This window comes from Acanthopagrus latus, chromosome 8 (genome assembly GCF_904848185.1).
Source record: "Acanthopagrus latus isolate v.2019 chromosome 8, fAcaLat1.1, whole genome shotgun sequence".
In the NCBI taxonomy this organism is placed as follows: domain Eukaryota; kingdom Metazoa; phylum Chordata; class Actinopteri; order Spariformes; family Sparidae; genus Acanthopagrus; species Acanthopagrus latus.
Genome location: NC_051046.1, coordinates 12925808 through 12952973, shown reverse-complemented (window position 1 = coordinate 12952973; position 27166 = coordinate 12925808). Strand labels below are relative to the sequence as shown.

At 40.4% G+C, this 27166-nt stretch overlaps 1 protein-coding gene and 1 long non-coding RNA gene across 2 annotated transcripts; one reads left to right on the top strand and one right to left on the bottom strand.

Annotated features, from left to right (window-relative positions):
* Positions 1-41: 41 nt before the first annotated feature.
* On the bottom strand, positions 42-2646 carry LOC119024725. Its single transcript, XR_005076579.1, has 3 exons — positions 2346-2646; positions 2163-2219; positions 42-96 (listed from the first exon to the last, which is right to left on the bottom strand). It is a non-coding gene; the product is annotated as an uncharacterized LOC119024725 (long non-coding RNA).
* On the top strand, positions 2073-24247 carry LOC119024724 (CD82 antigen-like). Its single transcript, XM_037107763.1, has 9 exons — positions 2073-2238; positions 7937-8009; positions 9215-9287; positions 15010-15134; positions 16424-16498; positions 18512-18610; positions 19741-19914; positions 21083-21166; positions 22250-24247. Exons 2-9 carry the CDS (start codon positions 7947-7949, stop codon positions 22325-22327), a joined length of 771 nt encoding a protein of 256 aa, XP_036963658.1. The 5' UTR covers positions 2073-2238; positions 7937-7946; the 3' UTR covers positions 22328-24247.
* The last annotated feature ends 2919 nt before the right edge of the window (positions 24248-27166 follow it).

The window sequence follows — 27166 nt, the reverse complement described above, 5'->3', positions numbered from 1 at the left end:
CTCATCAGTGAGGACCCTGTGATGAGCTGGCGACCAGGGAGTACCCTGCCCTGGGACAAGGCTGGGATTGGCTCCAGCAGCAACACCCTGAGACCTCTTGGAAAGGGAGAAGCGGATAATGACATGACAGAGTTTTAAGATGATTAATTTTTCATTGTACAACACAGGGTTATGCAGTGAAATGAAGGTTTGTAAACTCTTGCATTCTACACAAACATTGAACATATACAGCTAGTTATATATATAGTTTATACATAAAACATAGTCATTATTTTGAGTTTGCCATTGGGTGCGTGTAAAAAGCAGACATGACAAGCAGACAGACAAAAACGACATGGTGCTGATGACATGGTAAGCATCTTTAAATAAACAAAGTTCAACATCTGGGAAACACTGTCCATCCACTTGACTGCATGTGAGCACCAAGCATCAATGGTGTAAACTTGGTGCACCTCTCCTCATCCTGCGCTTTGACAGAAAAACATCAAATCCTCACTTTTGAGACGCTACAACCTCAAACCACTTTTGTGCTAGGAAAGGGACTCAAAACCAAAATAACTGTTGATTAATCTTCTGCCGATCAACAGTTGCTGCTTTAGAAATACAAATGATTTAAATGGGCCTTTATTAAGCGGCCACATGGACACTCAGTTGTCTGCTGGAAGGATAATGTATTCATCACAGTTTAAAGGCCTTAAATTCAACTGAAAGGCTGACTTCTATCTCCAACAAACTGAAATACCAGAAATGAAATACTTATATGTTAGGAATCACAAGGTTAAGCAAAGTTTTCCATTCAGTCAAAACATCCACCCTAACTCCACCCATGTACTGTCATTGATGTGATCATTAATACGCTTCAAACTTGTTGTATAATTGATGCCCAGCAGCAAGGGTGAGACTTAAGCATAGGTATACTCTATAATTTGATAGCCGACAGCCTATTGCCGCCTTGAACAGGATGCCAATACTTTGCATTGGAAGTGGAGAGACTTCAGCAATATGTGCTGTTAAATTCAACAAAGTGTATCACTCTACAGAGCAGATGCAACCACTTTGTTCTAACATGTCTCAACAGTGTTATGTAATCTCAACCTTTGTTTAGTGTTTTCTGTTTTGGAGGACGGTGAACATGTTATAACAGGATCATCCTCAGGTCTGCATGTAGACCTTCAGCCTCCCAAATATTCCAGCCCAACTTTTCCCATCCCCAGCTCTCGCTGCTTCACTCACATATTGGGCTTAGGGTGAAAAGGGGGATTGTGTGGCACAGGAAGTGTGTGTGTGGTTCAGGGTTGTTTATAGGCAAAAGGCTCCCATGTGTCCACTGTGTACGCATTCTGCCCATACTTTCCAGTTAATATATCGAGTGCTGGTGTATTTCTCAAGGCATGGTAGTAAACAGCATTTAAGATTGTTTACAACAGATCATTTTGAAAGCTTGTTTTAAACACATTTGGTTAACCCTAGCAACAGGTTACTATCAGCATACATGTAAATATAAACAGTTGATGAGTTTCTGGTAACACAGTATTTTTATGTTGTGTTTTCTCAGGAGCAGAGTTGAATTATTTTGTGGTCTAAAAAGCTTTGTTTCCTCATGATATAGGAAAACGTTGAATAATCTCAGATAACCAAAAATGTCTTTATGTGATCATCAGATCAACTATCATGCTTATACTTCATTCACCACTGGTTATCATAAGAAATGCACCACCTGTGTGTCCTCTGGACCAGGGTGGCCCAAAGTGGTGTTAGTTATAAGGATCAGTTAGCCTGTCAGATGTTTCTAGTGAAAACATTTTTTAAATCAATTTCAAATAATTAAAACAATGTTATTTTTTTATTTTTATATTGTTTATATTGTATTCATTATTTTCATTATTTGATCTTTATTTTTTGAGCTAATGTTATTTAAATGTTAAGGATCCCAAATTATTAATAAGGGACCAATAATTAATGCGTCTTAGCATGTGGCCCACCTTTAAGTGCAAGTTTTGGCTCTCCAGTGGAATAAGTCTGTGCACCCCAGCTCCAGCCTTGTTGGCTTTACAGGACAGGAGAGGGTTAAACAGTCTGCTGCGCGGTAGGGGTGTGAACACATACCCAGACACACACACGCACGCAGATAGACACAGACACACACGGCACTTGGTTCTCACCAGAGACGCTTTAGTCACACAGCAAGCAGAGCAGAAGACGGTCAACCTCTCACCCACCTCGGGAGACGAAGTCAAAGTAAGTTTTAGCAGTTACCAGTTTAACATATCTAACGTTAGCTAGTCACTAACTTAAAGCCTACAAGATGAGCGAACTCGCCCCAGAATTATAAACGTTAAAGTTACCGTTGTCAACTCGCAGCTGCCTGGTTTGCATGTAGAAAAGTTTTAAGTCTAGCTTCAGGAAAAAAAAAATCTAATGACAGAGTTTCTCCTTATTCAACACAAAGCTAGCTAACATGTTAGAGTGGTCGGTTAACTTGGTTAGCTGTCTCGGCTAAAGTTACGATAGTTGACAGTTGACGTTAACGTAACATGACGTTAACGTTCTGTAAAGACCGTGAGATGGTTAATGGAGCTAGTTGGGTTTAACGTTTGATAAACTTCGGTAATGTGTCGAAGACTCTGAAATAAATTTGTGAAAATTGGTTAGTTTCATTTTCAACTCACCCTCCAGGCTCAGTGCGAGAGGGAACTCTTACTAGGCTGTAAGTTACCTGTCCTCCATCGTCAGTGGGCACTTCTCAACTTTAGGAGACATTTTCTAGCTATGTGTTATCACCCTGTTGTGTGACATACAAATTGCGATTGATATTGTATGTGTTTAAATAAATTCTGTACTGTTGGTCTTAATCCCACAAGTAAACCGCAAACGTTAGAGCAGATGTCATATGGCCCCCCCAGTATGAATGGACCTCCAGGATTAGCTAGTTTAGCTGTACAGTTAGGGGTCCAGATGGTGAAATGGTGAAACGTCTTCTTTTGTGTTTCACCTAGTAGAGGTATAAACCAATTTAGAGACTGTACAGTGTGCCAGAAAGACTGTCCTCATCACAGGGGGCAGTGTCCCAGCTTTAAAGTGACTGATGAACCCATCAGCTCAGAAAGTAAACAACCCAAATATAACATATTATCTACACTGATACTGTATGTTTGCATGGAATTTTAACTAATTTACTCAAGGTTTGCTCAAGGAACTTTGAGACTTATATTGTACTTTTTACTCCACTTCCACTTACTTAATTTGATAATTAAGGCTACTAGTTACTTTTCAGATTACATTCTGCATCAGAGGAAAATGAGTGCATCTTTAAATTCATTTATCACCAAACCAAAAACAATATGATAATTGGCCGGACTGATAATCGATCAACCCATAGTATACAGGATATGCATACATGTACATTTTGATACTTTCACTTTTACCAAATATTTTTACACTTTTTTTTTCTTTTTTTTTTTACTCATGATGACTATTAGGCATTTATACAACAATGCATGTATGTATGTTGTATGTTATGCTGTATTCTTTACCAGAAGCCCCGAATATGTACAGATATCTTATGTGACATTGGTATTCTGCACCATTTGATAACAACAAAGCTGTCGGGGAGGTTTCAATGAAACACAAACTTATGTTCATTTGTACTTACTTGAGGCTTTGACAGGAAGGAGGTTGTAAACCTTAGAGACAAAGAAGTAAAGACGCAATGTTTAAGACCTGCACACCACAGTGACGGCAACATCCCGTTGTCACAGTGTTTTTGACGTAGAAGCTTTGTTGCAATAGTGGTTGCAAGTGGAAATTAATATCTCTTATTGGAGACATTGGAGGAAGATAACTAAATTAAGCTTAATATTTCTTATATTAGTTCTACTGATGATGTACACATTAAGCTTGAGGGTTAATGGTATTTCCACCACTTTTGATACTGGTTGTGGCAGAAACACGAGTTTGTTTTTTTTCTGTGTTTTACATCAGCAGAAAACGAAAAACCGTGCCCTTGCTGCAACAAAGCCACATCCTTTTCCATTTTCAGTTTTCATAAGTTAACTCTCTGTAGAATAGTTCTGGCTGGACAAAACAAGGAAGTAGTTTCACCTCTGGTATGTATTGATACGTTTTACTGTGTCTTAGATGATCAGTAATATCTGGTAGTAGTTGTTAAGACTTGTTATGCTCTGTTTAGTGTTGTTGCCACTGATGATTCATCATTTCCACTGGATGGTTGTACTGAACCTCTGTGGGGGATTTCACCCGTTGGGTCATACAGCAAGAGACCTAGTTGCTCAGTGGGAAATCCACTCCTTCTACAGAATTTGTTTAAGCTCATCAACTGATGAAGCAACTGAACAGATTGAAATGTTGTCTAGACTACAGATTTTGTACGACCCAGATGAATGAAGAACATTTTGATAAAGACAGTTATTATTACAACCAGGCCTAGTCCTCACCTCTAAAAAAATGTTATTTAGCTGTTGTCAGGAAAAGTATCTCTGGTAATGCTGTTTTCTGTCACTCAACCAAAGATGCCAATTGTTCTGTGTAGTTCTGTCACCATACAGTAGACGATGAGCTACATCCTGTCCTCACAGTGGGATAAACAACATTGTTGCCTCTATTAAAGCAGGATTCTGGCGTGGTATTAAGGGCTTTAGTACCAGGATGGTGTTGGCAGGTTCATGCCAGCCTGATGGCCTCACAGATGTGTAAATGGGTCATACATGAACTTGATAGGAGGTGGTAGATGGATGTTGGCGCATCGCCTGTCTTTTAGAGTACAACGGAGCTGCAGTTGATCCATGCTGGGTCCATTACAGACACAGTCAATGCCATCTGCCACTAATGCTGTCTTCATAATCGTCTCCATTCTCCATGCTTCTGCAGTGGCTCTTTGTTCGATAAACAAACACTAATTTCAATCAACTACCTCCTCTACACTTGTTTGATAGTAATCACACCTGTGTCAAACCACAGGGAGGGAAACAGGGAGCTTAGGCAGGGAAATGGCTATATGAGGTCACAGACTTCAGAAAGTCCAGGTGACTTATTTGCAGCTTTCTTGGAGCAACCTGTTTTTTTCTACACATGGGTTTTGCACCATCCAACAGAGATTACTCTCGTCTGCTTCTGCTCTCTTATCTTCTTTGCTGCATTGTGAATACAAGCTGTTACACAAGGTTATAATGTCACTGGTAGTTGGAATTGGTGTTTGGCTTTGCTTTGAATTTCCATCACAGTTTCCGTCCTTTTTTCACCTTGGAACAGATTTGTCATTCCTTTTTAGGGAGTCCAGTGTGATTGGGTTTTTTCTCGGTGGGTTAAACAGAAATACACCTATAAAATGCCCCACAGTTTACAGTGTGTGCTCATTGTGTGAGCTTGCGTGAAAATTCTGCTGAAACACTGAGCATATTTATGATTTGACTTTGCTGCTAACTTCCATATAGTCTGCTAACTGCTTCAGAATAAACTGGACTGGGCCTGTTAGCCTATTTTTTATTCTTTGAAAAATATAATAAGTAGCAGCATTGAGGCGTTGTTGGGAATTATTTTCAGATGGACAGGGCTCAGTCAACAAACAGTGGTTGTCATAACTAAGCCTTTTTTAATCCGCACTGCTGCTCACCATCTAGACATAAACACCAGCAATCTCCTTTAAGGATTATCTACTTTGCAGGGCTATCAGCTATGTGGTTTGGACCTTACACTGTGTGCAGTTTTGTAAACATGATATTGTTTTGGTATGTAGGTTATCAAGTACATGAAATAGCCTTTAATAATAATGTCAACATTAGCTGTCTGTTTACAGGCCTGCTGTACAGGCTGTGTTTTCAACATAAAGCTGAAAAGCAGCTAAACATTTTTGATCAGAAAGCTATACAACATTGAGTGCCCATGTTTGCATTTGGTTACTTGAAATAGCTTGTGCTCTTGTGACATTTCCCAGAAGTTCATATTGTATTATTTTTTGATGTTAACTTTCATTTTTTTAAACTTTTTATTTTTGACCTGTGAATTTAATTGGGAAGATTAGATTAGACAAAAACACAATATGACACTGTCCCTTTAGTCAGAAGGTAGCGGTAAAAGTAACACCATAGTTGGAAAAAACAGCCCGATAGCACTTTTTAGACGGGTGTTGTTCTTATAAAATTCCCCTTTGTGTTCAGATTAGGCTGCAATTTATAACCTGTTTTCATGATGTATAATTTGCTTGGATATTATTTCCTCCTTTTTTCAATTGCGTGTACACACAAACACACCACTAACTGATTGATGAGTTAAATATGAATTAGAGATATCTGCAAAGTTAATATATTTGCAAATTACTCGAGAGTGTGTTTCCAAGGTAACTTGAAAAGAATTTAACTGGTAATAGAAACACATGCCTGTAGAAAGTGATGTTTTGCTTAATAAAACATTAATAATAAACATTTTTATTTACCCATCTAGTACGTCATCTGTCATAACACAAAAGTAATTTTCAGTGACACATGCCAACAAATCTCTAAACAAGAAATCCATCAGGTCAAGAGAGAACCGTCAAAAACAAAACGCTGCAAAATACGGGACCTTTTTTGAAGGTTTGATGTAACTCTACCTTGTATATTCACAGATTATACACAGTAAACATAAGGTCATGTGTTTCTGCTCCTAAAAGCAGCATGCACTCTTTAACGTTTAACTAAACACACACCATTATAGGCCTAGAAATTGGGAAGGACCTACAGTTTTGATGTACAAGAGACAGGGAGAAGAGAACAGCTTGTCATCTGATACACAGGGAGTTGTCTTTTGTAGGATATTTTCAGACTCCTCAAATAACCACAATGGCTGGTTGTATTTTCAGTTCTCCCACTGAAGGAAAAGGTCTGGTTGTGGTAAATATTTTCGTTGGACTTGTGGAGCCCAGGCTGATTCGTGCTGCCAGAGAGTTTCATGAAGTGTCCCCACTGTGCTGTGCGAGTGGTGCTGGCCTGGCCTACAGGTGTTTCCTCAGAGGAACATGTTACTCACAGAAAAGTCACCGACCAGTCATATGTGTAGGCTTGTGCACTCGTGATTACATCTGTGCACATGGGAATTACAAATACAGAAGAGTTTTATATAAACTGAATCATAAAATAACACAGACGTCAGTGTAACATGCCCAAACTTTAAAAGTCAGACAGCTACAGTTCTCAGCCTGCTTCGAGGGCCTTATTCACAACATTACGGTGTTGTCTGTTATGTGGTTATACGACATGAGCCAGACCTGTTGAACACGGCTGGATATGGTTTTAAACGGGATGCTCTTGCTGTACAGTCGGCTTCAAGTAGTTCATAAAAACTGACTGTAAAACTCTACGTTTAACCAGGTTTTTTTGCTGCTAGCAAGCACAGTTGTAGATGGGCCTGGCTTCCTTCTGCTTGTGATGACAATAGCATGCCTAACCCCATGCTGCCATGGGCTCCACATAGGCATCATGACTTCACCAGTTGCTACTTTTGTGGTGGTCTTCCCTCCAATCCATCTCACCAGGGTAGCTCCTCTTGTTTTAAAACTATATTTGTTCACAAGCTTGCTTTCAAGCACGTACACCACCATCATTAAATCTAATAATTTAAGACAAACGGCCAATTATCTTATAAACGCGGGGACGAGAGCAGTTTGGGCACTTTAATACTTAAGAAACATGACTGTTGAAAATGAATTAAGCTGATGTTGTTGCTTTGAAGATTAAAGCTGTGTTTAATCAGGAACCCAACAGTGCAGATTTTCCTGTGTGTTCTGTGGCTCATTTATTATACTATAAAAGCAAGGTTTTACTACAGGCTAGCCATCTTTGATTCTTTTCTCCATCCACTCTATTTGACCCACCCATACTATACCATACTGTGATGTAACCATCTGATGTTTAATTTAACCTATAAATTCTGTTCTGTCTTCCAGAGGCGCAGCCATGGGGAAAGGATGCATCACAGTCACCAAGTACTTTCTATTCCTCTTCAACCTCCTCTTCTTTGTAAGTAATCACATTTCACATCATCACTGTGATAACATCAGTGCAGTAGCTGAAGGAGCATAGCATGCCCTGTCAGAATCATGTCACATGACTTCCACTTTGTCATAAGCCTTGTGTACCTGAGAAAAAAAAGATAGGTATGCTTTGCTCTCTCTCAGCTGAATCAGACAGTCATGACATAGAGAGAGTCATCTGATACCTTTTAGCACTCTTCATTTGAATAAGCATTCTTATATAAATAGCATAAGAGATTAGTGGAGATACATAGGTAAATGTGTCTGTCCCTGTGGCGGGACACTTAACAGAATGCCTCAGAAGAACCAGGTCTAAACAGCAACAGATGGTTTCTGTTTGTTTCCTCCTCTCTCACACCGGCAACAACATAAAGTCCAGGGGTTGATATTACCCCAGACTCCTTAAACTGCCTCTGCGAGGATGTCCAGACCCTTCCAATGAGACTGAGGCTGTAAACCTGACGCAGACCGTTTGATGTGAACACTCGACTTTAATAGGAAGCGTGTGTGTCTGTGTCAGTGTTTGTCCATGTGGACAGATTAGACTAGTGGAGGCTAGGGGAAGCCAGGAAGTGGTGGGCTAATGATGGCTGCCGGGAGCATAACAGTCACTCTAAATGAACAGTTCTTACCCAGGGCTCTAATGACTGTTGTGGGGTGGGGAGGGGTGGCAGTCCAAGGGGGGAAGCTGGCGAATTAGCCTCTCATCTATGGATATTGCCTCCACTGCAGCTCCCCACAACATCTAAACAAGATCCCTCATAATTACATAGAGTTTTGCTCTTCTTAACCTTATTACAAGGGTATATGAGGTAAAACTGATCATTGTCGGAGGCTTTCAGACGCCAGAGACAAAATGTTCCGGTCTAGAGGTGATGATTCTTCTAATTTCTTTTCTTCCTTATCCTCACTTACCACTGTTCAGTTTGCTGCCCTTAATGGGATATCACAGACTGAGTATGACTAATAGATCTGTGGCTGGCTTGGTTTTAATTGTGAGAAAAACGAGTAGAGCGGGTCTTTTGATCCTCTCCACATCCTCATTCCCACTGCACGTCACTGTGAGAGAAAGGGACATAGAGAAGAGTTAGGAACTGATTAATCCCAGATGTGACAGGCTGAGGAAGCAGAAATAAAGCTCTCTGTTTTATTTTCATACAAGATTTATTCTCTCTGTTTCCCCTTTCACAGATCTTCGGAGCACTGATCATGGGCTTTGGCCTTTGGGTCCTCTTTGATAACCAGAGCTTCATTGCTGTTCTACGTAAGTGTTAAAACACTCACACACACCCCCGCAGTCCAGCTGCCACTTCCTTTAGTGATAAGGCTCATGGTGGCAAACATAGAGCACTTTTGACCCATGTCAGTTCAGCTGTCCTGAGCACAGTTGAAGTGGAAATAGAGATTGGAGAGTGTGCTTGTCAAATCGTAAAACCTCTGGCTCTACTCTGTGTAGTTTATGTGAAATTTATCCCATAGGACTCATTCCCCAAGGAACCACAAATGGATGTTCGCACCAAACCAAAAATGTGACGCACTGATGAAATTTAATGACTTCCTCAGCCACTCAGAAAGCTACCCTGTAGACATACAGACAAACACACAGATACACACGTGTGTGCAGATCCAGGGGAGTAGGTTAGTCAGGGGGAGGTGACAGACTGATGATTATTAAGCCATGCCAAGTTGTTTCATCTTATGGTGGAACACAGCAACATTATGTTCCCAACAGTTTCCACTGAGCTGTACTTTGAAGCCCTGATGGCAGAGGTGCACAGATGCAATTTCCCACCCTCGCATTTGTTGTCACAGATCTTTTTTTAGACAATGTGAAGTGCAAAAGGAACCAAGCCTCCAAAATAAGGCTAAATTATCAGTGTTGTCATAGACAACACTATGTCTAATGGTTATCTATTGTGAAGAGAGAGTAATGAATCCCAGCCCCAGCCTTGCCTGAAAAGTGCAGGGAACCACGGATGGAAACTCTTAGTTGCCATAAATCTTGTAATAAATGTTTTCAGTGTATTCATCCCAGATGGAGCATTGCTGAGAGCAGCAGTGGAGTTTTCTCCCAGCATCAGTTTATAAAGAAGAAGTCTTTCAGTTTATTATCTGCCAACTGAATGTAAGTCTTAGAAGTCAAATATAGCATTTCTTTCAGTGAGATAACCCTTTCCAATGGGAGGTGAGCATATGACGTGGGTCACATAGTTATGTCTGATAATGAGTGTTAACAGATCGTTCACATGTGGTAATAGCGTGCATCAATGTGCCAATCAACAACTATGGATTTTTAATGAAAGATTTCAAAAGGGACTAACTTGTTTCAGGCTGCAACCATTGTTTGTTTCAATTACAACAAATATTTTAGGTTTTTCTTCAAGCAAAATGCTCTGGTTCCAGTTTCTCAAGTGTGAGGATTTGCTGTTTCTGACTGGTTTATATAATCATAAAAATGTGTTGGTTTTGGACTGTTTGTCGGGAAAAACAAACAAGTCTGAAAATATCATCTCGACCACTGGGATTTTGTGGTTTTTACTATTTTCCTGAAATCTGAAAGACATAACAACAAACTGATTAAACAAGAAAATAAGCGCAAGTTTCAGCCTGAAATTCTTTAAGCTTGGGTTTGCAGTTGATGAAATGAGAACGGCTGATCTGTGAGGGCTGAGCAGAGCTGGTGAAATCTATATTTGGGCTGGCGGTCTGTGTTGCTTTGGCTGCTGAGTGGTGAAAACACTGGAGTTTTGACGAAGACCAGTAAGAACTGACCTTGGGTCTTAAACAACTCAGACTAAGCCGTGTCTTTCTCTGGCTCATATTTCAGCTCTAGAGGTCAATACTCAGGGAGCAATCGCTTCAAGGTTATTATTGAGCTGAGTTTGCTTATCTCCAGTCAGGCCTCCAGAACATAAAGGCCAGTACAGTATCCATCATATCTGCCAGCCCCAGTGCTATTGTTATGATAATCCAGCTGTTTCTCCAGAGATAGCAGAGATCCTGCTTCACTCATACCCTGAGGATATCCCTTCCTATGTTGGGCTTGATGACCTTCTCTCCTCCATGTATTTTTGTTCCCTGTACCAAAGATAGGTCAACCTCAACTCCTCCCTAGGCCCATGGATGTCTAAACTCACTGGAAATGTATTTGCACCCTGTAGAGGAACAAAAACCAGTGCTGCAAGCAGCTCTGTTTATTGACTCTACGTGTTCCTCTCAGAAGTCGTACCATTGCTGGACCATAAACAGGATCTGTGTTTTTTCAGTTTCCATTCTTTATTAGTTACATTAATAGAGGCTGTCTGCAGCTGTCCCAATGACTTCAGGCAAGGGAACTTAGGGAATGTTTTGGTTTCGGGTCCCTTATTTTTCAGTTAAAAGGGCATCTTCCCCTCAATGGACACCCTTTTGTATCAACACAATGCTGTTAATACTTTATTTCAGTGATATGATCCCTCCAGTTCATCTTGCTAGCACTTGAAAAAACACAGCTTGCCTTATGTTTAAACAAAAGTCAGCCTTGGAAAAGGAGGTCTGTGTGCCAGAGCAGAGTTTGGAAATAGATTAATTCAGAAACTTTCCAAAGTCATGAAGACAGAAAGGAGAGGGAATGTTTAAGTGGAGGAGCTGCTTAATCTCTAGAAATTCCACTCAAAGTCGATCTACTAATGTCTACATTTTAAATCTGTATATAATGCCAACCATGACTTTTCTTCAGCTCTATGCAAGCTAAATGTGTGGCTCCGGTCATGTTTACAGAAGGACCTGCAAACAGTCCCGCCTCCTCCCTCTGCAGCTTTCTTGTAGGCCACCATAATTCTTGCGTCTTTAAATGGAAAGTTCCATGGAAAACACCCAAAGAACTATTTTAGAATATCTTTCAGTGACCCACATGGAAACTTGCCATGTTACACGACAGAGCAGAGCAGTAACCAGGGGAATACATGCTGACTTCAGGGTAAGGTGTGAAATTACAGCAGAACACAGACGCTAGCTCTGCAGCAGTAAAATTCGAAAGTGTCTGTTGTTCCAAAACCTTTATACACCTGGCAGATGGTCTGAGAGGAACCACTTTTCTTCAGTTTAAAACACTTTTATTTCAAGAATTGAAATAGCAACTGAGAAACCAAAGTCCCCCTGAGTATGCTCCATGTTAGCTACTGATCCTAGATGATGTCCAAATGTTAGATGTACAGCCAAGAATATTAGAAAACTGCTTCGGTTATAACTTTAGAAGTGGTCACAGCAGAGAATAGTTTTGAGGTTGCATTAGTGTTGCATGATGTCTCCTCAAACTCCAGGGTGTGCGTTTTCACTGGAACAAGTGTTCACTTAATCACTGGGCTGCAGGGAAACCGCACAAAAACATCAGTCTCTATTATACATCCCACAATTAATAATCAGGAAAAACTGGCTTATGATCTACATGGAAATGTAATTTTTGAATGCTCCACCAAATAAATCAGTGTTATACTGACTAAATATGCCACAAGTCCAGTGAAACAGTTCTGTTCCTTTCAGTAAACACTGAGTCTGATACCTCTAATTATAGTAGCTGCTAACATTTGCGTCACTGCATTCTCTGTTTTGTCCCTGCTCGAGATATTGATCTGTTATGCCACTGTGAGGCAACGAGCAGTGTCTCTCAACTTCTGGTTTCGCATGTCAAGTGTATTATGATGGTCTAGCTTAATCTTTTGACCAGTCACAAAGGAGGCATTTTAAATCTTCCCAAAAGTCCTCAGGTAATTCCTGTTTTTAAGAAACCTGTGGACATCTGTTGCTTTTGATGCTTTGTATGTGTGTGTTTGAGAGAGCGAAACAGAGAGCGACTGAAATAACATGCTTCAACAGATTGCTAGATATAGACCATACAGTACGCTTGTCTGCCTCCTTTTAAATGCTACCCTGTAGCCACATGAGCACTCTGCATATGTTGAAGTACTTTCAGCTTTCAATTATTGTCAAACCACCTCAACATGCACCGCTCTGGTAAACCATGAACAGTCAGCGTTGTACATGTATATAATGATGTCCTTGTGCAAGCTTGCATACGTTGCGTCTGTGTTGTAAATTAGATTTCTTTAAAGTAATTTGGTGGCTCAGTACAAGATGTACAAAATACGAATGGCTGAAACTAACATTTACTTTAATTTTTTTTATTATTCTGCTGATTATTTCCTTTAGTGTATGAATGTGTGTGTGAATGTGGCAAGTGTTTTGAAGCGCTTTGAGCAGTCAGTAGAATGGAAAAGTGCTGTAAAAATGCAAGACCATTTACCATTTGCATGTTTTTCTGGCCTATAAAATTTCGAGATGATGACAATAATAATAATAATAATAATAATAATTAATAAACTTTATTTTTTTATAGAACCTTTTACAAAAGCAGGAGACTCAGGAAGACAGTATTACGGAATAAGCACTCAATAGTCAAGCCAAACACAAGGATGTCTAGTTTAAGGTTTGTTCAAAAAAGAAGGCAGAACACAAAATATCAAAATTAGTTACTAAGTAAATGCAAATTGAGTAAAAATGTCAGAGTCCAAGGTGAGTCCAACAGTTGTCTTGCATTTGTCCGAAACAGTCCAGCAAATTCTCACTTTGGAGAAGCATAAACTAAAGAATGGCTGAAGTTTTTGCTTGAAATTATTAAATGATTAAACAATGAACAAAGTTGTCATTAAATGTTTGTTAATTGATTGATTGACTTTTCAACTCTCAGAATAATGAATACCGTGAAATACATTAATATACTGTTACATAAGAATAAGAAGCTGTTTGTGTTTGTTTCCATGATTGAGTGAAGTAGTTTATTCCAAAGAATTGGGGCTTGGTAGGAAAATACTCTGCCTCCCTTCAGATTGCTTATTTATCTTTGGGATAATGACACAGCCTGCATCCTGTGATAATGACTCTGTGTGATGGAATATAAATACTGAGAAGCTCTGTAAAGTAAGGGGGTGCTAAAACACAAGCAGCAACTTACAGTTTGACTTGTCTCATATATGTGTGAACAAATGTTGCCTCAGTGTATGTGCAGCCATTGAGTGTTACACGGTAGACTTGGATTTGGAGAGACGGCTTGTTTTTACTGTCTGTGGGATAATTCAAAGTCATTGTACAACTGCCAGAGTGCGAACTGTATACGACTGCATGAAGCAGCAGCAGCTAATATGATAAGGGACTTTGGAGCTGCATCTATTCAGCACCCTAGCGAGAGAGCCAAGAAGCGATGGAGGAGCTGCTGTGTCTGTCAGCTTCTTCGGCAAATGGATGGGAGGGAGTTATCTGATCACTCTGGCTGGTTCTCTTGGCCCAGGAATCTTTAGGAGTTGGAGCCGTTTCACAGAGCTACGATTCTGGCTTCGTCTGCAGACCGAGCTCTGAATCTCTGGAGCTCCTCCAGCCTCAGATAACACGCAGCCACATAATGGCTCCAGTTTATCTCCTCTCCAACCTTCCAATCTTCCATTTCAGTCCCTGCACCCCTCTCCTTCAGGAGCTCTCCTGCTCCACATACCAAAGAGGGAAATCAATTAATCTCGCCACACATTGACTTGTTTTGGTCCAGCTCTCTCTGGTGGCCTATTAAAATAATCTTTTGTGGGAGAAAAGCAATTGAATGCTCTGAGTTTAGAGAAGTAAAAGGTTTGCGCTGTTAATCATTTTTGGCATGCTGCAGCCATCTGTATGGAAATGGTTTTTGCATGTGAACGAGGCCTTCCTCTGAGCTGCATTTGTTTGCACACACACACACACACACACACACACACACACACACACACACACTGTGGTTAAAGAAGAAAAAAACATAGCAGAGATCAGGGCCCTACATCTGCTATTCTGTTAATATGAGATGCGTGTTTGTGTTTTCTGTTTAAAAACAAGCAGAGTTTAACTTAAGATATGAATTTAAGTGCAAGTAATAAGTTGCAGTGGTTCTATGTTTGTTGAACTCTTCTTGTGTCTTTTTTGCTGTTCAGAGGAATCTTCAGACACAGTCAAAGTGGCTTCCTACATCCTCATTGGAGTGGGCTCCTTGTCAATGGCCATGGGCTTCTTCGGCTGCATTGGAGCCATCTACGAAATCCGTTGTCTGCTGGGTCTGGTGAGGAATAACATTCACTTTAAGCCCTAATGCTAACACCTCCAGCATGTTTGACGTAGGGTTAACACCACCACTGTGGTATGATAAGGAAGCTTTATCTCGTGAAAGATCTTACATCTTACTAAGCTCAGTTATTACCACACAGGAAACGAAAAGTTCTGTTTTATGACAGAGAATACATTTCCTGTCTCTCTTTAATATTTTGCCTCTCATAAAGGCATAGAATACCCCAAAACAACGAATATTATCAGCAGTTGTTGCCTCTAATCAACCAGAGTAGTTTTTCTGCTAACTATATGTTTGTTGCAGAGTCTTTTTTTTTTTTTTGGGTAAGAAATGTTTGCCTAAAAAGCTCCTGCTTGCGATCTCGAGCTCAGCTAAGAACACATGATAGATTCCTGCTGACAGTAAAGCCCTTTCACGTTTCTGCTTATGTATGGGGCTGGGTGGCTCGCAGCATGTGTGGATTTACAGAGGGGAGGGTGGTGACAGGGATAAAGCCAGTGAGATGTAGGGGGTACAGCAAGAGTGGGGATGGGTGCATGACCTCAACAGCGTTAAACCTGCTAGGGGTTAACTGAAGAACTGCTGTGACCTACTTCTCCCAGTGACAGTGACCAGCTGGTGCAAGACCCCATTCACACACACAAACACACAGACACACGGATAGACCACCTTTACACTAAGGAAGGATCTTCATGTCTTACATTACTCTTGAGAGATTTTGTCTAATACTCTTAGATTTCAGATTAGTGACTGGTTAAAGGCAGAATGTCTCCCCAAGAGTGTTCTTCATTTCCGCCTGATTTCTTTTAATGTGAGATTTTTCTTGAACTGAGCAGCAGAAACAAGCTGTAAACACAACATTGATACACCATTATCTTTTGGGTTAGAATAGCAAATTAGTTTGCAAACAATTGCTTGTTTACACAGTTACAGTTACAGAGCAACATTAACATTGATTTGGAGTCATGTTTCTATCCACATGATGAATGTAAATCCAATATTCACTCTCCTGTGCTTGGTCTCTACCAAATCCCAAGGGAAATATCTGGCTCTTTACCTTCTAAATGCTCTGCCAGCTTGTAACTAACTGTTGTCTGTCTGTTGCTAGTTGAGTAGGTGTCATTTAGTAGATTCAATTACAGCCACTTAATTTTTATTTATTTATTTATTTATTTTACAATGAGGAGGAGATAAGGAGAATATTGATTTCTTTCAGTATAGTCAGTGTTTTAGGAGTTGTAATTGTAAATATTTTAATACGAACTTTCCTTAATCCCCTACAGTACTTCACCTGCCTCCTCCTCATCCTCATTGCTCAGGTCACTGCTGGAGTTCTCATTTACTTCCAAAGAGATCGGGTAAGACACTACATCTACTTTTCTTCTTCACCCACTAAGTTTTTTGGTCTTTTAGTTTTTCTTCCTCTTCACCTTTTAACCCTCTTCCTCCCACAACCTTTCTTCCCACTGGTACAGCTGGGGCCTACTGGGTGTTTGTGCTTCCCCCTCTTCACAGCTGTGGCTGACTGCTTGTAGGTTTTAGCTTAAGCTGTTAGGAGCCCCCTGCATCCTGTGATGTAGCATATGTTCCTACCTCAGCGAATGGAAAGTGACAGAATGGTAGTTTGGTAGAAAGTAAGATGAAGCAGGTGGAATTTAGGAGATGTGCGACACAGGAAGTAGGGAGCGAGAAAGTTTCCATAGTCGTCTCAGTTCCCCTTCTGGGTGGGTGTTTTGTGTTAGAAGTAGAGGGCAAACAAACTCATGATGAATGAGAGCTGCTAAAGCTAAGCTGTTTTGACATTTTAAATTGTTATGTCTATCACTGCCCCATCTAAGGCAGTAATTATCACCCCAGGGACAGACCACTATCTACTGAAGTCTTTGATGAAACAGTGCCCCCTAAAGGTGGCATCACCAACACACCAAGCTTGATTGAATATGTTTAATTATTGTCAGACTGTGATGGGAAGAAAAACAGAAGTGTGACAATGTTACCAGCTTTTGATAGATTTATTATTTATCATTTAAAACAAGCTACACACATTGCAACAAAGCTGAAAAGAAGATTGTTTTTCTCACACTGAGGTTACCTTATTGTTTCCAGAAGGAGACATGACAAAAATCACATTGATAAGAGCACATGTGCAAAGCATGCGTAAGATAAAAACAACAGAGCTAGATGGTCCCAACGTCAGACACAGTGTTAGAACTTCCTCTTAAAACATACCAATCTTTCTACATAAATTACAAACCACAACACAACTTACTTTTAGTTTACGTGCTTATAAAAAAATACCATTAGGTGCGATCTGCAGTTATCTGAGTTACAAATTAGTCATAGGTTAAAAAAGACAAATCACAAGTGATGCACCTTAAACATGAACAATAAAATAGACACATTGCAGCCAGATGTCAAGAATACATCCAATATTACAAAATACATCAGAATATCACATACTGTTTGTGAGTTTTACATCTGTTGAGCATTTGGGCATCTTTAGACTCACTTATCACACTCTTTAAGTTACAAAATGCAGCATAAATGTTGGTAATCATCCAACAGAGGTAAAGTTTAAACTCTTTTCCAGGGTTTTTCCTCTTACACTTTTGAATCTGAGGTCAAATTAATAATAGAACAAGCCCAAACAAAAGAATCAGCCATGTTTGTTTGCACTGTGTGTGTCAAAGGAGTGTTGTGTTTGGACACACCCACCTCTCGGACCAGTTCAGACTTTGAACATGTCCATTCCCTCCCAGGACTTGAAAAGCCTTTCCCATGATAGACCTCACACCTGTAGCACTCAGGATAGGTAGAGGCTGATGTCGCTCTTTCAGCTGTTAGCCCTCAAGCTTGTGTGTGTGTGTATCTCTGAGAGCACGTGTATATCTGTAGCTTTAGACACACTCCCTGTGTTTAAGGCTTACCACAGGGCAGGGTGGTGCTCTTTCCCAGAATAGGGTGAGGCAGTCGCTCATCTCCTGCAGAGCTCTGTAGATGCATTGCTGCCACCATTCTGTGGTTTACACACATAAACACACAGTCATGCCTCTACCAAGCTGTGTTTGTGCAGTGTTTCAACCCAGCTTGAGACTTCACAGGGACATACCACCCGAAGTGTTGCCCTAAGAAACATTAAGTTCAGATGTTGGTAGGCAGTTTTAGAAAAAGATTTAGTGTTGCTGTGTTTGCTTTTTTTCCAACTCTATCTCTCTACTCTGCTTCAAAGATTGATTTCTCTGTGGGTGATCTGTTGATTCTGCATATGGATCATATACAAACATGCATGCAGCTATTTATAGTATTTGTATCAACTTAAAACAAGATGTAAGTTGATTATTGTTGAGAATGTGTTCCTATCTCATTCACAGTTGAAACATGAGATGTCCAACATCATAAAGGGCATGATAGTCAACTACACAGGTCAGAACAGAACCACAGAGCACACCTGGGACTACATTCAGAAGACGGTGAGTTTACTCATCAACACACACAAAAGTCAAATGGAATAAAAATGTTAGAAATCCCTTTTCTTCATGTGGTTTTTAATCAACATCATGTCTTTACATCTTCCACAAACAATGAACAAGGAATGAATTAAATGCATCGGAACAAGTGTGTTGTATTAAAGTGACTGTTTCCATTAATCCTCCTTTACTGCTCATGACACTGCCGAAGTTATCTTAAGAATATACGCTACGTGCATAGATGCATGAACAGCAGCAGGTTGCCATTTGGTCAGTGTTAACTAAAGTGACTCTTGCAGTGCCGTGAGTGCATTTATTTATAGACTGGGTGTCTCCTGTGTGAATTGAGTTCCTGACCCTTCACTATAGTCGCATGTTCTTTTCATTGTAATGCTGCAATGAACACAAGGTCAGCAGAATGGGAAGAACAGGAAAACTGACCTTTACTCCACATGGTTTGGGGGTCAAAGCTAATCTTTTAGTTTGTTAACAAATTAAAACAAATACAAACAAACCAAGTATGGCTCCTTTTTTAAATTAAGTCAATTGAATGTTAATGATTTTTATTTTTTTATTTAGCTGTTACTACCAGTGGTGGTTTTCAGTTTGTAGTTCTTTTGACCCAAGAACAAACAACATTCCATTCACTGCTTATGTTTTGGGCTGGCAGCAGTTTCAGTTTCAGAGGAGGATATCTTGGAATCATGGCACATAAAAACTGAAACCATTTGCATGATCAGACACTGAAAGAATAAGGGAGAAAATATGTTTTGTTTTTGTTTTTTGTACACTGGATGAAGTGACTCATTAAACTTATCAGCCCATAGCTAATAAAAACAAGTCTGAACTTGAAGTAAGCTGAAGTCAGACTGTTCTGTGATCTGATCCTGTTCCGCACTATCTCCTTCCTCCTTCTCTCTTTATCTTTCCTGCCAAGCCTCTTTCCCCCAGATTGGTCTCAAGCACCACAAAAGAAACACTAATTCAGTGAGCCAATGGATTTGCCACTGTAGTTTTGCTTTCAAATTATTTGTTTCACCATTAATTTCTGGTTCTCTGCCTTTTTGTTTTCACGATTCCTCTTTTCATCCTAATCATTTGACTCGTATCCTCCCTCACCTTCATATCACCAGATGAAGTGCTGTGGATGGACTGGTCCGGGAAACTGGACTGAGAACATTGTGATCAGGAACAGCACTCAGAGGCTCTACCCTTGTTCCTGTCGCAACGATTCCCTGCCTGGAACAGATATCAAGCTGGTTGGCCTCTGTGAGCACCTGTCCCCAAATCCACCCATCTATGAAATGGTACAAATCATTTAAATCGGCCATGTTTTCTCTGCACTAAGGTTGAAAGTAATTTTAAAAATCAGATTTGTGATTCATTCACCATTCAGACATGTCAGATATCACACAGCCGTTTTTGGTTTCCTTGGCAATATCTTGCAGAACATGTCTTGCATTTTAATTGCTTTTAATCATCTGCTTATATTAAGTTTTTATGGTAATGTTTGCAATATCAGACAGTAAGTACTTGCTAAAACATTCACAATATCATTGAACATCGGTGCATCATACTTTAAAGCTCACCTCTTAGTGGTGGAAGCAATATTGAGATCTTGTTCTTAAATGTACGACAGGGAATTTTTAATGATTATGGAACAGTCTCAATCTTGTACTGATGCCTGTATATGACCTACGTAAGCAAACACAAAGACCATCAGCGAGAGGATTGGCTATTTGTTTATTGTTAAAATAGTTATTCCTAGTATCTCGCCCGGGATCAGATACTGACATATCCAGGATTGATAAATTGTGAAAATAGAACTATTTCTTATGGCGGAGTGTTGAGGATAAATTAATGAAAGCAGCTTCTTTGTAGTCTTGTAGTATGGGTAGTACTTTTTTTGTTATTTCTTTTCTAAAGTAAAATACATATACTTCAGAATGTCCTATCACTACTGTCACCTCTCCCGACACCTTGATAAATAAGAAATGCTACGTAACCCCCCTGAGGTTTACATAAACATTTAAACCCTGATACTTCAGCTACAGCTCGCCTGCATTGTTCTGATAAACCTCACACCTTTACTCATTACATAAGTCATTTTGACTCCCTCTGCCAGCTCGGTGTGGCAGTGTGGTCCTACCTAATCAGCACGGTGAACACCGACAGCTGAGGCGTTGTTTGTGCTGTGTGATTTGTTCAAACACCAGGAAAGCTCCATTGTTCTGTTGTTTGGTCTGCCTGTTTCAGAAACTTTACGCTCTCGCGCAGTTTTCCTCAGCTCAACTAAGCCGTGTTTTTCTTCCCCTCACTGATTCGCTCCAAAGCCAACAGTTGTGTTTTGAAAAGGCTCTGTTCATGTCCGGCTGGGATCACGTAGCCATTCATCTCTCCTCGGCACGTTGGCCTGAAACCCCCCCTCTTTCCATGTCTTTCTTAACCTCGCTCTCTCTCTGTTCACTCCTCCAGGGCTGTATAACCAGTGTGGAGAAATGGCTTCTGGACAACTGTGGAGTTATTCTGGGAATCTGTGTCGGTGTGGCAGTCGTGGAGGTATCTGTCTTTTTTCCAGACTAGCCTGAAAGGATGAGTTGTGCTTTTAGTTATCAAAACTATCATGATACAATACTCATGAACATCCCTCACTGACTGAACTTCATCATTTAAGATGGGAAAGTAAATTGTTAGTTTAAACAAAGCTAATATAAAGCTTCATTAGTCTTGGTCTCTCAGGACTAAAAAGCAACTGTAAACCTAGACTTGGAGTGTGGATTTTGAGATTACAACAAAAATAGAGAAATTAATTTAGTTGACAAAATAATGGGCACCTATTTTGATAATCAGTTTAGTAGCTTGTCCTTTCGCTCACAAACAAGCCCAATATCCTCTTGTTCCAACGTTCCAAATATAAGAATTTGCTGCTTTCTTTGTCAACATAATTTTCAGGTTTTGGCATAACTGTTGGTGGACTGACTCAAAGCTGACTGTTCAACCGCAAAAAGTAGATAATGAGTGAGAAATCTAGCTCCTCTGTGGTGTTTGATTAGTCTCCATATAGTGATGGCAGGTGATATGAATCACAGAATAGTAGTAGTGGAAAAGAATCCTCATGTGGGAGCATGTGTGCACAAATGCAGCCCTGTGAGGCTGAAACAAGCCTCAAAAATGGCATCTTCATTTACCCATTTTCATCTTCTGGGTCTCTGTGGACCAAGAGTAGAATAATCTTACAGCGCAGCTTAACGATTTTCAGCAATTTATTGTTAAAGGCAAAGACTGCCACATCAGAGAAAAAGAAAGACCAGACTCAATTACAATTCAAAACAAAATTCAAATTAAATTAAGCAATCCAGCACCTTGTTCCACAGTGCTTTATGGTGCTTGATTGAAGATTTAGCTCTGCACAGTGTGTCTTGATGAACCAGCAGCTATCATTCATACAACTGCAGTGGATGGAAACGCAAACGTAGATTTATTTTCTTGTGCTGATTAGCTGGAAATTGGGTTAAAATCTGCTCTAGATTTGGATGAAAGCCATGTCTTTTTTAATTTATTGGTTTCAACATCTATTGAGTAATCGCTTCACATGTCAGTTTCAACTCTGATAACTAAGCTGACAACTCCATTTTCTTCCAGCTCCTCGGAATGATCCTCTCCATGTGTCTGTGCAAGAGTGTCGTCCAGGAGGATTATACCAAAGTACCGAAGTACTGAGCTGAAGACGGAGCCAGCTTCACACCACACACAGATGGACCGACTCTTTTCTTCTCTCTCACTCTCCTTGTCTCACATTCTTACGAACACACACACAAATTAAGACAGCTGTCTCCACCACTTGAGCTTCTCCTGCCGCAACAGCTGTGCAGATTTCTCACGCTCCACATGTCCCACACACGCATAAACACACACACCTCTCAATCAAGCTTGACACACTTGTTGGACTCCACAAGTTACCATTGTTGTCTTATCATTTCATTTATGATGTCTCTAATATTTTAATGGTGAAAGCCTGAGAACTTGTGCCGTTTGATACTATGCAAATGTTCATTATTGTGTTGTTTTTGTTTTCCTTGGCTGACCTCAGTGAAGCGCTTATCATAGTAGTAGAGAGAGCACTTTAGTGACATTTGGTGAGCTGTGAGCCAGAGCGTCTTCTGACTCTGGGGCTCGGAGATGAGCGGGAGAAGGGGAGAGTGTGGGTGGCTGCGTGGTAGACGCTTTTCAAGGATTAATGCCACTATGTGATCCTGCAGCTGGTATTTTTGGTGCAGAGGGTGGAGGAGAGGCCCAGGGCAGAGCCAGGGCAGGGCTGCTGTGGTGGAGGTTTTGGCTTCTTTCATCAGTTCCTTGTACCCAGTAGCCCTGATATTAACCTCTGTTTACACCCACTGCCACCGCCTCCTCCTCGCTCCCGCTATCCATCTGTTAGCGTCTCTAAATCACGTCCTCGCGGGTGTGTCTGACTGGTAACCAGTAGCTTTCCCAAAATGACTAGTTTTGCATGAAGTAAATGTGTGTATGATGTGTTGAGTGAGTATTTTAATTTCTTTTTATTCTTTTTTTTGTTATATTCTCTGTTATGTCATTTTTTACAACTGTACATAAGACTTCGGTAAGGGATTATGGCACTTTAGTGCTTGGTCAGCATTTTAAATGGGAAAGCTGTCACCCACATGCTCTTGTTTAAGAGTCCTATTGTTCTTAGTTTCCTGTCTGTTGTTTATGATGTATAGAATGTGGCTTCCACAGCAGCTCGTCGGCACTATTTAGGTCTGAATCAGAGAAATCGGAACTCTTTCGCGTGAATATGTCATCGCCCTTGAAGCTATATTTTCATTTCTTCAGCACAGCGTGAGTTTGCGAACAGCCAACCTACCATGGCATCTTTATTTAAGCTCCTCACGCTTCCTCCATTTTGAAAAAGCAAGTTTTTCACCATCATAGCAGCTGTGTGACCACAATGTACTTTCCCTTCTCTGCAGGGGAATTGTTTGTTTTCCAAGAAACCAATTTGCCTGGTTTATATTATTGGTAACAAGACCAGAGAAAACGTTGGAAGCCAGCAGTGATTGCATATTTCAGATTGATTTTGTACTGCTATGAGCAGAAAAAATTGTGTTCATTAACTTGTGCCATCTTTGCTGGAAATGTTGTTACAAAAATGCCGCATTGGGTTCGCTCATTCAACTTTATCCATCTCGTCATGTCAGTCCCTCAGCTTCCCTTCAAACACACTATCATGGATGAATTTATGGTTATTTCAGCAGTTATGTTGCACTTTTATGTTGGTAGTTTTTCATGCCTCACATAAGTCATTTCAAAATCATGTTCATCATGCTGCAATTACACAAGAGGGAGGAGACTATTCGTTAAAAGAAAAAAGAAAAACTCTCATGTCTGTAAGAGTGAAATTCAGCTTCTGTTTTCTGACCTGCCAAATTGAAAGATTAATTTAAGTTAAAAAGAGATGAAGGCTTTTTACTGTTTGTTTAAGATATTTTTTACACTTTTTACAAAAAAAATGAATGAGTCAGTGTAGTACAAAAAACATTTTGTGGACCTGTATGCCATGTTTGAAACCTTTTTGTTACTGAGAACTATTAAATAAACCTGAACATTGGTAACACATCTTGACATGCAGACTGATATTTTGTCCTTCCTGTGGGCCACTGTTAGGTTTTATACCTAAAGCAACCAGAAGATGGCAGTGTATAATCAACAGTGTCAAAGCATTCGGCCCAGAGGAGCAAAATTAGTATGTTATGGCGTTCTTCTTGTGTACAATAAAAGATTATTCATCAGTGGATTAATTATGTTTTAAAAACCTGATTTGCAGAAGCTGCAGCTTTAATTAAGGCTTCACGCTGATTTGAAAGAAATGACTTATTTCACTACCTCCCCAGTTTCTCAGTCCTACACCTCTAAGGTAATTCATTTCTCCTTTCTTGTGTTTTTGGATTATTTCCCAATTTAGTCTTTGTGTTTTCTTGTTAATTTGGTCTGACTACCCTGTGGCTGAATGGAACAAAGAGCTCCACGTCCATTCATTTCCGTCTGATAACTGGATTTTTTTTCATCTGCCGTAAGTACAAAAGAGCTCCTCTCGTAAGATTTAAGTGTAATGACTCTTATCAAGGAAAGGGGAGACTTGTGATGTCATGTCGTGCCCGGAGCTAAAACCTCGCCACTGACTCAAGAAAAACAGAGCAATCACAGCACGGACCCTCCTGCTCTAATCCACTGTCGTCTAAGACACTTAACCTCGGTTTAATGAGTACAGCTTTGTGTTCTCTCAGGAGATTGTTTTCAGTGCCACAGCTCATTGGGGAGCTCTGTCCATGCTGTGTGATTTGAGAACAACAACTGTGGGCAACAAGAAGGCGAGGATCCACAAACTGAAGAAAAGCTCCAAAAGTGGTGTAGGACTGAAAAGGACAAACATTTTGACTCCACCGGATATTCAGCAGGCAAACAGCCAGCATGACACAGAACAAAGTTTATTGTAGCACAAAACTGATAACATCCTGTTGACATTAGGGTCAAGTCATGGCTTAGTATCCTCATAATCAGCAACACTTACATGAATGAATATGTTTCAGAACTTATGAAGAATAATTGTGTGACTAAGAGGGGAAACGGGGAGGAATGTCCAATAATATGTTCTGACTCTGGATTAGTCACCTCGAGTCCTGCGGCATAATTGTTTTACCACTGAGAAGTAAAAATGTGCACAGTATTGCTCAGACAAGTTCATAAAATTGACTATTTTGCAATTCATTTCATTTAGCAGGTAAGTTACCAAGAAAATCTTTGCTATTCAAGCACCTAAAAGTCGACGAGATACTGCTTCTTCCTGTTTTTAATCAGCGTGGAGTGAATGCATTTCCATTCTGGACTGTTAGTAGAACAAAACAAGCTATCGGAAGATGTCGCCTTGGACTCCAAGGTATGGTGACGGTCATTTTTCACTATTTTCCGACATTTTATAGACAAAACTATTAACAAATTCATCAAGATTAAATGTATTCAACATTACACAACACAAAAATGTCTGAAGAAATGATAATGGTAGACTGTTTATGTTCCTCGGAAAAACTAATTGTATGAATGGAAGAATAAATAATCAAGTCAAGATGATAGAATATCATCTGAAACAACTATTATCAGGATCATGCTCATGGGATTAACTGTCAATTCAACAAGTGAAGCAACATTATGTAGAAATTGGCATTTTGCGTGATTTGGCGCCCCCCACAGTTTCTAAATGCCACACCACTGTCGTCAATACAACTAACTACAAACAATCCTCATTACATCACAATCGTTGTGTGTTGATGTAAACATGTATGCAACGCTGTGATCCGACCCTCTCACTGAAGTTGCAGACACCATTCAGCCTGTTACAAGACACTGAACCATCAACGTGTTTATGAGGCTGTTACTTTCAGGTAAAAAGTTACATAAGGTTGCATAATTTGCAGTGCTAATAGATAACTCGAAAAACGAATCATCAGATTAACTATAAATCTGAAAAATAGTTGCAGCTGTGCACATTATATGGAATTTTTATTTCTTTGCATATAGTCTGTGGAGAAGTAAACCAGGCCTACATGCAGGATGGTGTGCTGCTGCTGCTGCTGCTGGGCTCATCAGATTACACACACACACACACACACACACGCCAAGCACAATAAGGAAGGAAAGCTTCCTCTGTTTTTTTTCCACATAGCTGTCAGTCAGTGAGTCGGGGGCAGAGGAAGTGGGACGGATGACGATCCCGCCGAGACCGAATGAAATAAAAACGGATGAATAACGAAGATGTCAAGTCCACGTGTTTCAGTGAGATCAGAGTAACCTGGAGTGAAATCTAAAGAATACGCTGATCTGAAAAACATCTCTCTTGAGAGCGACGCCGTCCTCTCTTAACGTGAGGCGCACGTGTACTTTACACCACTGCGAGGAGATCATGCATACAAATGAGACGTGTGTTTACTGGATCTGTTTGCCTCCCCATCAGTGTGTGTGTTTTTTTAGAGAACTCTCCGCTCCGTTGGTGCTCATCCACCACGGATGATGGCGGCGGCGGTGGTTCTATCGTGTCGTAAACATGTTAAGGCAGCACCCCCACTAAAGGATCCCACCACCTCCACCTGCAAGACCGTCCCTGGTCCTGTTCTCCTGCACTGCCCCACCTCCTGCTCTCCTGTTCTGAATCTCTCTCAGGGATCGTGCACAAACAAACCGTGCTCTCTCAGCTGGCTCGCGCGTATCTATCTGATAGATATGTATAATAACATAACTAGCCCGCTCTATCCCTCCCATGTCTGGTGCAGATTACTCTTAAGCCCGAGGAGCTCTAATCAGAAATGAGCAGTGTGAGTCACAGTGCCGCTGTATGAGATGGAGAGAGGATCAAGCCCACTTCCATTAGCTGTTTAAATTGTTTCTGTGATAGTCCGTGAGGCGGCAAGTGGCTGCAGGTCAGTGGGTGTCCTCTGCCTCATTTCCTGCCCAGCGGCTTGTAGAATCCAGCATCAGAGAGGGATGATACAC

Excerpts from the sequence above, each read along its gene's own strand:
- LOC119024724 (XM_037107763.1), top strand. The coding sequence starts at position 7,947 with ATGGGGAAAGGATGCATCACAGTCACCAAGTACTTTCTATTCCTCTTC. Across the intron at positions 15,135-16,423 it reads TCCGTTGTCTGCTGGGTCTG|TACTTCACCTGCCTCCTCCT; the intron begins GTGAGGAATAAC and ends AATCCCCTACAG. Across the intron at positions 21,167-22,249 it reads TCGGTGTGGCAGTCGTGGAG|CTCCTCGGAATGATCCTCTC; the intron begins GTATCTGTCTTT and ends ATTTTCTTCCAG.